Source organism: Pseudorasbora parva, chromosome 11 (assembly GCF_024679245.1).
Source record: "Pseudorasbora parva isolate DD20220531a chromosome 11, ASM2467924v1, whole genome shotgun sequence".
Classification (NCBI taxonomy): Eukaryota; Metazoa; Chordata; class Actinopteri; order Cypriniformes; family Gobionidae; genus Pseudorasbora; species Pseudorasbora parva.
Window position 1 is genome coordinate 18,186,989 of NC_090182.1, and position 16,050 is coordinate 18,203,038.

The 16,050-nt window shown below is 43.4% G+C and overlaps 1 protein-coding gene across 1 annotated transcript; it reads right to left on the reverse strand.

Moving 5' to 3' along the window:
* Positions 1–3,756: 3,756 nt before the first annotated feature.
* On the reverse strand, positions 3,757–7,564 carry LOC137092078 (uncharacterized). Its single transcript, XM_067456351.1, has 2 exons — positions 6,886–7,564; positions 3,757–6,160 (listed from the first exon to the last, which is right to left on the reverse strand). Exons 1-2 carry the CDS (start codon positions 7,562–7,564, stop codon positions 3,771–3,773), a joined length of 3,069 nt encoding a protein of 1,022 aa, XP_067312452.1. The 3' UTR covers positions 3,757–3,770.
* Between the last annotated feature and the right edge of the window lie 8,486 nt (positions 7,565–16,050).

The window sequence follows — 16,050 nt, forward strand, 5'->3', positions numbered from 1 at the left end:
TATAATGTATATGCTCTGTTTTGGTTTATTTCTTGTATCCGTCTCTTGTACTCGTTGTCCCACCACTGGCTTGTTTCTATGGTTACTGATGAGTTACACACCTGCTTTTGTTTCCGTTAATTAGCTTCCCATGTGTATTAAGCTCCCAGTGTCCTGTTTTTCATGTTTCCGTATTGTCAGTGTATTGTGTGGTTATGTTATTCTTCTGTAATTAACTGTGGTCCGTTGCACAAAGCTGGTTTCAGTTGCTACCCAGGTACATTTGAGATTAGTTTGAGCAGACTCTGTTTTTCAGGTTTAATGAGGTGGATTGGTTTTCAGCATCCCCATATTAACTTACACTACCAACTAACCTGCTCTGAAGCAGGTTTTATTCTGGGTTAGAGATCGTAAACCCAAACTGGACCAATGAACTGCAATTAAAGATGCAAAAAAGCCACACACCCTTTATATAAAGCAGTTTATATTGAGAAAACGGTAGATACAAAATTGCTTATCTTTTGGTGCTAATTGTTTATTATACAGCTGCTGTATAATGCAGCTGTATAATAAACACAGCTGCATTATACAGCTGCAGCTGCATCAAAAAGTTCATTTATTTTACTAATTCCATTCAAAAAGTGAAACTTGTATATTATATTCATTCATTTCACACAGACTGATATATTTCAAATATTTATTTCTTTTAACTTTGAGGATTATAACTGAAAACTAAGGAAAATCCAAAATTCACTATCTCAGATAATTTGAATATTGTGAAAAGGTTCATTATTGAAGACACCTGGTGCCACTCTAATAAGCTAATAAACTCAAAACACCTGCAAAGGCCTTTAGATGGTCTCTCAGAGTAGTTATGTAGGCTACAGAATCATTGGGAAGACTGACAGTTGTCCAAAAGACGATCACTGACACCTTGCACAAGGAGGGCAAGACACAAAAGATCATTGCAAAGGAGGCTGGCTGTTCACAGAGCTCTGTGTCCATCAATAGAGAGGCGAAGGGAAGGAATATGGGCCCTGCAAAAGCTTAGCCCAGGGCCCCGCAAAGGCTTAGCACGGCCCTGCACATCATGCATTGATAGATATTCTTTCAGCTGCCTTCTCAAACTTTTGCTGCAGCAGCAGTGTTTATTCCTGCCTTGTAAATGCATTTGATTTCATGATCATTTTCAAAACGATCTCTCATTCACGAGTTTGTGTGCCCATATAATCTTGGTGAACGTGGTAAAACAGATTTGGCTTGCTGTCTGCTATAGAGGGGCTCGGAGAGGATGTTCTACCCGAGCTCCGATTGCCCCCCTTATAACAGGCAAATTGAATGGATAAAATAAAATGAGTCATTTATATAGCGCTTTCATATGTACTACTGTAAACCCCAAGCGCTTTTCACTTGTATCAGGGATCTCTCCTTAACCACCACCAGTGTGGTGTACGAGGTTATAAAAGGAGGAGTAGGGGAGGAGGAGGGATGCTGCAGGAACTAGAAAGGGGAAGAGGTAAGCTGCTGGTTTTATACCTTGGTAATAATTGAAAGATTAGATGGGCGTACTTCCTCCCGAAATTACGTTTATTAACTTCACTTCACGAGTTTGTGTGCCCATATAATCTTGGTGAACGTGGTAAAACAGATTTGGCTTGCTGTCTGCTATAGAGGGGCTCGGAGAGGATGTTCTACCCGAGCTCCGATTGCCCCCCAAAAACATAATGCAGAAATAGACAGCAAGCGAGAATCATGGCAATTTGAACCGCTCATGATTACGGGAGGAGTCTGCATAATTATTCCAAAACCCCCCAAGATTGTTAAATGGATTGAATTGGAGATGGCACTGCGACATCATTGAGGTAGGTAACTGCCGTGGCAGTTTATGAAACAGGTGAGGTGTTGTAGCAGCAGTCTGGCATTGAGCGGGCACTGCCGCAGTATTCTCAAACTGGCGGGGCACTGCAGTAGCATCAAGCAAACAATGCAACAGCAATCTCAAATTGGCGGGGCACTGCAGCGGCAGTCTAGAAAATGGCGGGGCACTGCAGCGGCAGTCTCGAAAATGGCGGGGCACTGCAGCGGCAGTCTCGAAAATGGCGGAGCACTGCAGCGGCAGTCTCGAAAATGGCGGGGCACTGCAGCGGCAGTCTCAAAATGGCGGGGTACTGCAGCGGCAGTCTGAAAATGGCGGGGCACTGCAGCGGCAGTCTCGAGATGGCGGGGCACTGCAGCGGCAGTCTCAAAATGGCGGAGTATTGCAGAAGCATCGAGCAAACATTGTAACAGTAGTCTCAAACTGGCGGGGCACTGCAGCGGCAGTCTCAAAATGGCGGGGCACTGCAGCGGCAGTCTCAAAATGGTGGGGCACTGCAGCGGCAGTCTCAAAATGGTGGGGCACTGCAGCGGCAGTCTCGAAAATGGCGGGGCACTGCAGCGGCAGTCTCAAAAAAGCAGGGCACTACTGCAGGAGTGGTCATGCATTGGCAGGGCACTGTAAAGGTAGTCTTAAATTGGTGAGGCCTTGCAGCAGCGGTCTCAAGTTTTGTGGTGGTACTGCAGCGGCAGTCTCGAAATGACAGGGTACTGCAGCAGCAGCGGTCTCAAATTGGCGGGGACCAGCAGCAGCAGTCTCAAAATTGGCAGGGCATTGCAGCAGCAGTCTTGAATATGCCGGGTATTGCAGGGATGGTTTCAATTTTGGCAGGGCACTGCAGAGGTAGTATCAGAGTCCTGCGGTAGCTTTGTCGACTATTGCAGTATTTACTAAACAAGGTTTGCGGGCGCGAGTTGAATTGAGTTTCAAAGGCAGCTATTTTACAGGGAAGCGAGCTTTAGATGGGCTTGTTTGATGAGGCAGAGGTCGGATCGAATGTAAGACTGAAAAGCATCTGAGGACCATCGGCCCAGTAGTTTGATTTGATGATCTGGCAGACCTTTTTGAGCTGCGGTAGTAGCTGCTCCAATACGAAAGGAGTGCGATGAATACAAATGAGCTTGGATACCAGAGTTGGTGAGGATGTATTTGAGTTTTTTGTGGAACCAATGCCTGGTGATCGGCAAGTTATTCTCGTCAATGAAAAGTGGGTCGAGCTGAGAGGAGATCTGGGCCTCCCTGTGCGCAAGAAAGAAGGAGAGGGATTGATATGGCTGGATGGGTGTCGGGAGATTGAAGATATGGATAAAATGGCCGTTTTTAAATTGATCAGTTTTGCTGCGTTTGATCAGGAAACGGATGGTGTCCTTGTCTAAAACTTGGAGGTCGGAGAAGGTTGGATGGATGGTTGGGTTGAATTTTGAATTGGTTGTGAACTCAGAAACTCTAAGGAATCCAAAAAAGGCCAGGGTAAACATGGCATCCAGCGTTCTAGCTGTATCGGGAGGCATGTGACCAGAACGGAGGAAGGTGAGGCATTTGGCTAAAAGATCACTGGTTAGAGGTTGTCTGGAATCCGGATGAGTGGGATTCGTTTTTTGAATTCCTTTGATTAGAAGTGAGATCTGGGGGTTTGTGATGGCAGGACATGGATGGCCGTAGATTAGCTTGAAGAAAAACTGAATGCCACTAAGGTAGACTTTGATTGTACTGGGTTGAATGGACTTGATCTTGTGGAGATATGAGATAAAAGAAGAAATTGATAGGAGGGAAAAATTGGGGAAAAACTGGTTGTAGAAGGAATGGAATTGTTTGAAAGCTTTCCACGCAGTCCAGTAAGATTGCAGTGTTCTGGGTGAGATGGCATGAAATATTAAATCCAGAGAAGAGGTGTGGAGGTCTCTGAGTGGGTGAGTTACTGGAATGTCAATTCTGAATAAGGAGGAACTGGGGTTGGGTTTGGGTCCGCCTCCGGGGCTAATGCTCTGAATTTCTGAAAAAGAAGGCGAGAGAGTGCGTCAGCTATTTGGTTTTGGTGTCCTGGAATGTGAACAGCTTTGAAAGTGAATTGGTTACAGGCAGATAACCAGGTAAGGCGTCTCAAGAGGGGCATGATTTTGGGGGACTTTGAAAGACCTTTGTTGATGCAATGTACGGTGGCGAGGTTATCGCAGTGCATTACTATGTTTTTTGAAGACCACTCGTGACCCCACAAATGTGCTGCTATGATGATGGGATAAAGCTCAAAAAGAGCTGAGGATGCAGTTTGTTGATTTGACATGGAGAGTTCGGGGGGCCAGGTTGATGCGAACCAGTGGGTCTTGTAAAAACCTCCGAAGCCTACTGAGGGAGCGGCATCTGTAAACAGCGGAAGATCGCATGGTTGAGATAGAAAGTCATCGTAAAAGAAGGTCAGACCGTTCCATTGTTTAAGAAACATGATCCATAGCTTCAGGTCGGTAAGGCAAGATGGGGTTAGGGAAATGGTGTTGTCTAATTCCTGAATGGACGATGCAAGAGACAGCAGATGGGAGATAAAAGGGCGGCCTTGAGGTACTATACGCATGGCATAGTTTAGGTGACCTAGCAGGGATAGCAGATCTCGTTTGCTGCACTGAGGTGCCTCGAGCAGGTTGGAAGAGATAGCGATTATCCTGTCGATTTTATCTTTTGGAAGGGAAGCTTGGAATTTGACGGAGTCAAGGTTAATGCCGAGGAACTCTAGAGATGTGGTAGGGCCCTGTGTCTTCTCTGGAGAGAGTGGAACTACCAATGTGGAAAAAACATTCTGAATGGTAGAAAGGTGAGCTGCTGGAGGGAAAAAACTGGGGGAGACAGTGAGAAAGTCATCCAGGATATGCACTAGGTAAGGGACCGCATGGTTGTTTTGCAGGATCCAGCAAAGCGCTTCTGACAGCATGTCAAAAATTTTGGGACTACTCTTGCAGCCAAAAGTTAAGCGTACTGCGAAAAAGAATTTCCCTCTCCAACGAATGCCAAAAAGATGCCAAAAGTCTGGATGAATGGGCATGACTTTAAATGCGGATGTGATATCAACTTTGGCTAACCAGGCTCCGTAACCAGAATTTTTGATTAGGTGAATGGCTTGGTCTATGTTGTGGTAGCACAAGGAAAATTCTTCTAGTGGGATGAGGCTGTTTATGCTTGGCTGAGTATTGTTGTGGGGGGCCGAGAGATCTATGATCATGCGTTTTTTCCCTGAGAACTTCCTTGTAGCAACACCGATGGGACTTATCCGAAAAAGTTTGAAAGGAGGGGAATCAAAGGGGCCGATCATGAACCCTGACTCTAGCTCTTTGGCTATTAAGGTGTCAACTGCTTCAGGTTCAGCGTTTGCCGATTGAAGGTTTTTGCAAATGAGACTACTGGTAGGGAGGCTTTCCAGACCCGGATTAAAGCCTTCCTCTAAACCTTTGAGTAGATATTGAGTGAAGTTTTTGTCTGGATGGTTAGCTAGTTCCTGAGCTAGAGAGGAGACAATGATGGGAGAAGACAGATACTTTCGAAATTCTTTATTAGAATTTGCTGAGGAGCGATAGACAGGGCATACAGAACGAGCATGAGCTCCACCACAGAAATTACACACATGTAAATACTTGCAGCGTTGTCTGGTACAACCAAACTGATTGAAATTATGACATACTTGTCTGCCTGAAGTGAACCTAAAATTGCGGCTCTTCGAATCGCCCCTGGACTGTGGTACGTAAGACGTGGAATTAACGATTTGAGAGGTGCCAGGATTAGTGCCCGTATTGCTTGGAGGGGTGGGATTAAGGAGGGGGCACGAGGAAGGCTCATGTGTGGCGGAGCTACACAGGACGCAGGACACATTACGGCAGCCCAGAAAAACTTTATTGTACAGCTCCAAGTCGAGAGCTCCCCAGTAAGGACACTGATTCCACTGGGTGACTCGAGCTGAACATTTGGCTGAAAAAAGCCTGTAGTATGTAAAGAAATGGGTACCGCCAAAAGTGTGTGACAATTCTGCGATGATCGCTAAAAAATCATTCAACTCCTTACGTCTGGCGGGGAAGACAGAGCAAATTATTTCTGTATATCTACCAAACGCGATGCAAAACTCAGCCATGGTAAGGATGCGATTTGGTTTGGAATTTGGGGTTTTCAGATTGATAGTCAAAGGACCAAAGTCGAGGGTGCGATTGGGTTCACTTATAGAGACAGAGGGAAGGAGAGAAGAGAGGTCAAAGTCTGCACCTGCTAAAATCTGGGACCGTAGATGGGTGGAGACGGGGGGTGGATTCATAGCAAGGGCGTTGGGAGGAACTGGAAGAGTGGATGCAGTTGAGAGAGTATATGTTGGGAGTCGAGGAACTGTTGAGGAAGCGGTAGCTGGAAGAAATAAAGTTGGATTATACATCGCTTGGGGGTGCGACCCCATGCTTTGATCGGCTCCAAAGACGGCAGAATAAGGAAGGGGGGGGGGGGCATGACCGTTTGCGGAGGCAGCCTCACGCTAGGGTCTGCGCTGATTGCAGAGGAGAAATGAGAGAGGGGGGGGGAAGGGAGGGGGGGCATGACCGTTCGCGGAGGCAGCCTCACGCTAGGGTCTGTGCTTACTACAGAGGAGAAATTAGAGAAAGGGGGGAAGGAGGGGGGGGGCATGACCGTTTGCGGAGGCAGCCTCACGCTAGGGTCTGCGCAGACTGCAGAGGAGAAATCAGAGAGAGGGGGGAAGGAAGGGGGGGGCATGACCGTTTGCGGAGGCAGCCTCACGCTAGGGTCTGCACAGATTGCAGAGGAGAAATCAGAGAGGGGGGGGAAGGGAGGGGGGGGCATGACCGTTTGCGGAGGCAGCCTCACGCTAGGGCCTGCGCTGATAGAGGAGGGGAGTGGAATGGAAGAGGGGGGGTAGGGGGGAAGTTGTGGAGTTGGTACAGGTAGCCTCAAATTTGTATTTATTCCATGGCTAGATGGATTTAACTGAGGATGGAATACAGGAGGAGCAGAAGTATTGGAGGCATGGACAGCTGAAGCTCTGTGCAACTCACCTGTAGCAGGAGGGAAGGTAACGTTCACTGTTGGAGCTGCCGTGAAACTACCGCTAGAGACCGCGGAACTAATGTTCGCGGCCGCGACAGACACCCGGCCACTTTCAGCGGCGGACAAGGAAGCTGTGGCAGCTGCGGCTGCTGGCTGAATCTGTCGCGGGTTGGAGGCGAACCGTATGGATCGTACGGTTGCTTGCGTTGATGTTTGCATGGAGCTGGCAGGACGCTGGGTGTTCTGGTGGGAGCGCATGAGCAGATCGTGAAGTTGCGCTTTTGAACTTTTCCGGGAGAAATGGATACCCGCGTTGGATAACGCTTGCCTGAGCGCGTTGACGGTCCATTTCTTAACCGGAGGGACTGAAGGGCTTGCTGCGGAAGAGGATGGTAGAGATGATGATGATGATGATGACGATGAAGATGCTGGAGGACGAGGTGAATCATGACGAGGATCAGCCGAGCCCCGTGATGATCTAGATGGAGGGGGAGAAAGAGGTCTCCTTGAGCGAGGTTTTTGGTGCTGACTTGTGGAGCGGAGAGATCGGCGACCTGGACGATCAACAGGTGAAATGTGCCGTGAAGGAGGATCCAAGGTGTTTGGAGAAAAACGTGCAGGTGTCTCTGGCACGTTAGAAAGTTCGTCGTCGGAGGGAAACAATTCGATTTCCTGGAAGTCAGTCATCGTGCGGGTTTGGGCGAGCCCAAATGCTGCAGGAACTAGAAAGGGGAAGAGGTAAGCTGCTGGTTTTATACCTTGGTAATAATTGAAAGATTAGATGGGCGTACTTCCTCCCGAAATTACGTTTATTAACTTCACATCTTCAGAAGAGAAGTGAATCAGTGATTGGTTGTCACACTTTTAGTTGCATGCGCTTCAGAGTTGATCACAAACTCTGGATTAAACCTGCATTAACAGAGAATGGTTATACCAAGCTTTGAGAGACCGTTTAACTTGATCTAAACCTGGTTGTATATTTCTGGATTTGTCAAATCTAAACCTACGCTGAAACTCAGAGTTTGTTCAGCTAGCTTCACGAAACAGGTCTCTGATCTTTGGATATCTTTGAAGTTCTCTAAATCTAAATTATTATTATTATTATTATTATTATTATTATTATTAATCCCGCCGCATAAAACAGCCCCTTAAAACAGAGCGTTCAGAGCAGGCTAAAATCAGGGTAGGAAAAATGCCCTTTATTTCTAAATGATGAACATTTTTGATGTAAAAAGCTTTCTAACATTATAATTGCACCCAGGAAACATCACAAAACCATAAAAGAACCCAGTTCATGACCTCTTTAAACCAGTGAAACTAAGAATAAGAAAAACTAGACAACGAAGATAAATTTAACAAAAGAGAGTAGGAGACAGAATGAGAGAAAGAGACAAATGATGCGCGTACTTGGGGATCCCATAGTGGGGAAGGTTAAATCGGATTCTCTGCAGTTCATCACTCGAGGGATGATGACAAGATTTCTCTGTTGGACAGTTCTTTCTCTCTCTTAGGTTTTCCACTCACTTCACCCAAGACATCTTCACCATCTTAGATTTTGGATAGCCATTCCGGCGCATACCCAGAGAGAACTGCCCAGAGTAAACACAACACACACAGAGAGCAAATGACGGAGGCATTACAAGCATGACAACAACTCTGGGGGTCTTGGCAGATACAGCAATGCTTCAAACAAGACCTATAGTTAAGCAACGGGGGACTACAAAGTCCTCCTCATAGCAATGATGGGGAAACAGCAGGCAGATTATTAAACATTGAGCTTAAACTGCGACCCTCGTTTTGCACAATTTTAACCATGGCATATATAATTACTGGTATTTGAAAAAGATCTGTGTCTTATAATATCATTTTTTTTTTACATTATATATCATCCAGGGATGTGAAAAAAATGGAATCATCTTTTCAAACCAAATTATAGACTTTTTTTTTTTTTTAATTCACCATGAAATCTAAATTTAAAGCTGCTGACCGTTAGCCTGACAAGCCAGACCCACATCAAGATGTTTGGTCTGGAAACTCACCATTGACAGGGCTCAATCTGAGGGGCGGGATAAACGGTTGTCTTTCAAACTCCCTCTGCACGCGATAGGATAGCGCTACAACCAGCCAGAGCAACGAAGGTGAAGCAGAGCTTGTTGATAGATTAAACATCCGGCCGTATCCGGTCAGCAAAACTCCGAACACATCTTCCCTTTTTAAGAATGACTTATCACACTTATCAGTGAAAAGCTCAACTCCAAGTCTTCCAGAGTCATGGTCAAAGCTGATTCGAAAGACCGCCGTTCGCCAGTTTCTGTGTTTACTAGAAGCACGCGAACACAACTCGGCCGTTGTCATTATGGCCCCGCCCACCGACTCTATACACGATGTGATTGGCCCTGCAAGAGTTAGGCGAATACAGCTCAGAAGGGTATTGAGAGTTGATTAAATTTAATCAACTCTCAATTAAATTTGCTGCCGCTATGGTGCGTCTAGATTTCTTGGCTAGCTGTCCGTAACTTTTTTGGGTTAAAAATTATCCAGATAAAACTGAGCAAGTACATAACCAGCCAGTATTCAAAACCATCTGTTGATCGTAGCTCTTTTTATGTGGATTTCTGCAAGAAATTCGAGCACGTCTTTGAATCATTGCATCACACCTGTACACATAAAGAAGGTGTCCCGGTTAGCAGGCTGTATTGCTCTAATTCATATGTTGTAAAATGCAAAAGTCTTCAGACTTCGGATTGGCTACAGAAAAAAAGAGACTTCAACCGGGCTGATGGGAAAACAAGAATAAAAAGGGCTTTTAAAGGTGATGTGTTTTGAAGGATTTTTTCCGCTTTTTTTTCTTCTGGACAGGTAAGAATTTTTTCCATGGTTGAATTAGGCTATGTATCAGTAGCACACTTGTTTGCTTAATTCATACAGTTTTGGAGTTTTCTTTGCTGTGCCTTTCTTGTTTTGCTATGTGCATTATGGTAAACATCAATTATTTTGGGCTAGCTCTAAGAGGAAGCAATTCAGCTCTTCTTCACATGAATTTGTTGGTAACGTTATATGACCATTAGAAATTAGATTTCTAATCAGAATACACAGAAATAAAAACTGAACTACAAAACACATTAAATGTAGCCACGTAAGGCTGATGTTAGCATTAACAGTTAGAAAAAGTATAATTTGCACGGTTTGATGTGATATGATAAATGATTGTGAGATTAATCCTCGTGATTTATTCTCTCTTTTTTTATTCTCCCGCTTAGTTGGTCAGAACAAAAGTGAATGTTAGCTACTAACTTGTTCAGATGGCATTCTTATGTCAGTGTAACGATGAGTTAACAGATTGAGGATCCAAATGCAATTGTATTAAGACAACAGTCCACAATCGAAGTCCAGAGTACAGGCAAGGTCAAAATACATGCAGGCAGTCCAAACGAACAAACACAACAAGGCTGGGAAAATAAGCAAGAGAGTAGTCCAGAAACAGGCAGGTGATCCAAAACCAAGAGACACGAAATATGGGAGAACACTCTTTTGCAGTTAAACACTTAGAGGGATACTTCACAGATTTTTCCTATTAAACTATGTTATTCCCTTAACTAAGACGAGTTGAAACATACCTCTGACACGCAGTGACATTCTGATAGCATTTAGCTTAGCCCACTAAGCCCAGTTCATTCACTATGGTACCAAACAGAGATCAAGTTAGAAGCGACCAAACACCTCCACAATTTCCCTATTTAAATACAGTTATCGAATAGTTGATCGATCAAGTATGGTGACATAAAATAAAACATTGCACTTTTCTAAGCGGATTAAAAAGGAGAACTATAATTAATGGCGGAATAGCACTTCTGAGAGTACTTCGACTTGGCGCAGTAAAAAGGTGCCATCTTTTGTTCCCCAGCTCAACTGTCACTGAATGGAAAGCACAGGACTGTGGGATATCAAAGGCAGCGAAGGATCCATGTATGCTGCCTTCAAAAATTGTTTAGATGAAGATATCTCAGGAGACAGGAAGTAAAGCAAACATGAGATTCAGAAATTGCTTGATGCCTTCCTGTCTTGAAATGTGTCCTCCGAAGGCAGCATTTTCCTGGTTTTGGAAGCAGCCATAGTGTCCATAGTTTCCGTGTCCGAAAAGCTAGGCAGCTGACTCGTTGCCTCATCAGACAATGACTCTACAGGCAGCGCTTTGTGCACGAAGGCACCTCATGAAACTAATTTTGGACAGACTTCTAAGGCAGTGTAACAGTTTAATGATCTACAGCAAAATAGAGAGCGCTTTGGTGAGAACTAAACACATTTAATTACTACAGTACTGAGTTCTCGCTAGAAATTACATCAGAAGTGTAATATGTTGGTAAAAAACATACATTTACACACAAACTGTCCCGCAAACGCAACTTCTGGACGCCATTTTTTTTTTCCCAAGCTCATCTGTCACTGAATGGAATGCACAAGATTGTGGGATATCATAGGCAGCGAAGGACACATGTATGCTGCTTTCAAAAACTGGTCAGATGAAGGTCTCTCAGGAGACAGGAAGTAAATCTAACATTAGATTCGGACGCAGCTTGATGCCTTCCTGCCTTCAGGTATCAGATGCAGCCATAGACTGAGTTGATAGGGCTAATGGCACACAGGTGTAAACAATAATGGCTGCTTATCAGGGCAAAGGGATTATGGGTAATGAAGTCTAGAGTGAGGATTAGTACCAGGGTGGGAGTGCCCTCTGGTGGCGATCGGAGGGAGTCACAGAGGCTTGATTTGTGACAGTTGGTCAAACTTTCAAACATAAACTGATATATATATATATATATATATATATATATATATATATATATATATATATATATATATTCATAATTTGCCCTAGGGCTACCTCATGGCACTGCTCTAATCAAGCGCAGCTTATGATATGTGAGAGAGAGAGAGAGAGAGAGAGAGAGAGAGAGAGAGAGAGAGAGAGAGAGAGAGAGAGAGAGAGAGAGAGAGAGAGAGAGAGAGAGAGAGAGAGAGAGCTCTCAGCAGCTTCAGGCTGTTTTTATATCAATACAGAAGATTAATAGTTTATTTTCTTTGTTTCAAACACATGGGTGAGGTGTGAGCTCATGTGAGTTCATTTAATGATGGAATATGCTTAACCCTGCATCATCATCACCTTATGAGGAATACAAATGCAGATCCTTCAGAACTGTTAATCCATCTATCACAAAGACACTCTTCTAAACTAAAGAAATGCTGTTTTATAGGGTCACACTTATACACAACACACATGTAATGGCATTGAGGAGACATTCTCTGCTATAAAGTATGTAGTGCCAGATTTACTCTTTCTTCTGGCACTGTGAATGTGAGATACTTACGCGATGCGATGGGAACATGTCATTCATGTTAAAGGTGCCCTAGAATGAGTTCAGTACATGAACATCACATACTGCGAGTCTCAAACACCTTTGCCTCCTACTTCTTATGTAAATCTCATGCATGAAAAACACCACAGAAAAATAAGTGATTCTAAACATAACGTCAAATGTGACGCAATCGCTGGCAATCATTTATATGTAAGCCCCCAACATTTCCATATGTCCGAACATCAAAACAAGCAAATCAGTAAGTGGTGATTTTTCCACTTATTGACTGTTTAAACAATTTCTGATTAAATCGAAAGTTTCTTAGAGAGACCGCATTGTCTAGATAACCCAAGATGCTAGTGCAGTAACAATAGGAAACTCCAAGTACCATGTATATCCAAAACTCCGGATATTACTGGTTTTGGTTTTGTCGGAGGTAACGTGCTTGTGCAGACCCATTTACAGTTTAAATATTTAAACTGTAAATGGGTCTGTGTTCTGACGGTCAGGACTCACGAGCCGCTTTGCTGAACAGCTGAACTGCTATGCTGTGAGCTGCTGAAATAAGCCAAACAGAGCAGAGCTCAAAATTATTTTTAATGACTTTTTAATAAACCTTAATTTCTAGGGTTGTAAATGGACCTGTAAAACTGTATCTAGACAATTTTTGCCCTTAAATAAGCCACATACCCTCTATGTAGATATCAGAGAACAATTTAACAGGTACAAATGCAGTAATTTAAATCCCCCAATCAGAGCTTTTCTGTGAAAAGAACACATATATTATCCAGTGTTTTACCTAACCATGTACAATCTTGCAACCATATGCTCGCGAGCACGGATGATCTTAGAGCCAGTGCTAGTGCCATTTCGGAGTTGGTTTGACTGAACAGCCTTCTAAGAACTGGTTTGCCTTTCCACATGCCGAAAGCCAGCACAGAGCCAGGTTTTACGTCACTGTATATGTCAATTTAACAATTTTGGATGCGATTAATCGATTTGACAGCGCTAATATTAACTATAACTAATCCTATTAATAATTTGGTTTAACAACAGTAAAACAAAAGACTTTCACACTTTTAGTGCTGTTTGATAAAATCAGTATGATGATCTAAAATATCAAAACCTCATGTTATACACGGATCAGGCATAACATTATGACGAAGTGAATAGCACTGAATATCTCTACACCTGTTTGCGGGTGGGATATATCAGCAGCATGTGAATGGGACCCAAATTGTGACTGGGTCAAATCCATGGAAGCCCCACCTCACAATTTACGAGGGAGAGGGAGAGGGAGAGGGAGAGGGAGAGGGAGAGGGAGAGGGAGAGAGGGAGAGGGAGAGGGAGAGGGAGAGGGAGAGGGAGAGGGAGAGGGAGAGGGAGAGGGAGATGGTGCTCTGTCTTTGGGGGCACTTTAGAAGAGATTATTGATGAATGTTCACCCAGGCTTCCTCTTTAAGAATCATTCTCTGCTGAAAATGTCATGGAATAGAACTGAGAGCTTATAAAGCTAAAAATCAATAGTGAATTATTACAAAGAGCTAACAAGAACTGGCTAGAGTAGATATCTCTTCTATGATACAAACCTGAAATATTTTTCAGTGACTCCTGCGAGAGAGAAAAGTGGAGACATTAATAAAAGGCCACTGGGTTCACATACACATAATATCAACCATGTGTCACAAAAATGTTTTCCTGTGTTGTGTATATTGTAAATCTTAAAGGGATATTTTACCCATAAATGTATTTTTTATCGTGTGCCACAGAGCATTGTGACAAAAATGCAAGGTGACAAAAATGGCAAAATCATGTCTCTCTTTGATTCACTTATATTTCCAAAGGTTTGTTTAGTATTTGTTCTTATTTGCTTCCACTGCTTGTAATGTCAAGCAAATGTCAAAAAAAAAATGTAAAATTTAAAATAAAAAATAAAAAAAAACAGTTAAATCAGTTAAGTAGCTTTAATTTGGACCATTTTATGAGGCTTGCCATTTCCACTCTGAGGGAAAAAAACACACACACACAAAGAAAAAAAACAGGCCAAGATTTATTTGTGGTGAAAAAATCTGATACCAATATCTATAAACACATGCTGATCAAAAGGAATCACAGAGCAAGTTACTCAAGGGTCTGGGAATAATTTACTTTCAATTAATAGCAATTATAGATAAAATGCAGGAATAAATTAATGAATTGTAATAATGATAATGCTGTTTAATTAATATGTAAATAAGTTTGTGGTCAGGGTATTAATGTGTGAGTAGCAGCAGGCGTAACATGGCTTTCAAAAAAGGTTTGACAGAAGAGCTATTTACAGTAAAACAAATGTTCTCATATAGTGTTTTCAGCAATATATTGTGAAACTCAAAACTATAAATCCTGCTGCAGTAGTAAAGTCTGAAGTTCAGTGGATTTTGTTGTGGTATTAGACTAGATTTGCTGGAAATCACAAATGGAAGATTGGGGCTCTGAATAGTACTAAATGGAAGATTTGGAGGATTAAGGCTTGGTTGTTGTATATCCTGTGTCCTATTGATACTTTGACCGTTCACGGCCAGACTGAATATAGCAATTACAGATAATGTCAAACTAGGGCACATTTAGAACACTAAACTGTCTTGTTGTAAATAACTGTTCCCTTTCTGTCGTCACTTTCGGTGTTGTATCGAAATATAAAAGCTAGGGGTTGCCCTTGAGAGCCCTAAAAACCTCTGTTGAATTTAGAAAAGGCCAATGTACTTGCCGTATGTAATTTGCATGCCAGGCCACGGCCCCAGACATACGGGTATACAAGGTGGCCGGCTTGCACATACACATACTGAACTACCTCCACAGGGTGCATCAGCAGCATTCTGAAAGAGGTAATTTCCTTATTAAAAGATCAAATTCTTTTAAAAGAGCTGCATGCTGGACTGTGCCATTTTAAAGATGCCGATCCGGCCATGTCCTACTGAACGTGGGCAATTTCTCTTTCTCTCGCACGGGCACGATCAATGTCCTCAGTGTTTGGGCCACATTCATACTGAAACAGCATTTGTGGATGCTCACTGGGATGCTCATTTGTGGATGCTCAGTTGCGCATCTCATACTTTTAAACAAAGCTAAGGTCAGCTGATTCCCGTCCTGGTCCTTCTACCCCTGGGTACTAGGCCTCAGCGACGAGCACCGAGTGTGATTTGAGAGCTACAATGAGAAAGCTGCCACTAGGTCAGTCCCCCCGAGCCTCTCGTTCCTCAGCACACTCAGTTTCTGGATGAGCTTGGTGGCTTTAGCGTTTGGGCAAACTTAATTTTTCATTTGGGGCTCGAGTGTCGTGTCACTCACAGCATTGGAGGATGGGCTTTAGCCTTTAAATATGGAGGGCTCGTCTGTGCTCCTCACCCTCAGTGGTTGGAAGGGGCAGCGCAGCGGTACGCAGATGTTCCCTAGGTGGAATGTGCCATTGTGATGCATTTATGCCTGTAAAACAGCACCTCCTGGCAGAATTGCGCAGGCTCCAATCCAAGGCATGTACGTTTACCTCGTCTTTCACGGCAAGAGCTTACAATACTGCTGGCCAGGCCGCCTCTGTCCTGCATTTTATGGCATATAGTGTTGGGAGTTAACAGCTTATGACCCAAGACCAGTAGTGTAAAATTAACCAAGAGTCAGGAATGCAAAAAAAAAAAAAAATAAAAAAAAATAATATATATATATATATATATATATATATATATATATATATATATATATATATATTATATATATATATATATATATACTGTATATAGTTTGCAGTTTCAACAGCAGAAGCCAGCTTCACCTCTCGCCGTCTCG

What these genes read in the sequence shown, in the direction of transcription:
- LOC137092078 (XM_067456351.1), bottom strand. Translation starts at nt 7,564, where the DNA reads ATGACTGACTTCCAGGAAATCGAATTGTTTCCCTCCGACGACGAACTT. An exon ending in TACCTTCCCTCCTGCTACAG is followed by an intron (nt 6,161 to 6,885) that starts GTGAGTTGCACA and finishes CCACTCTTCCAG; the next exon opens with TTCCTCCCAACGCCCTTGCT.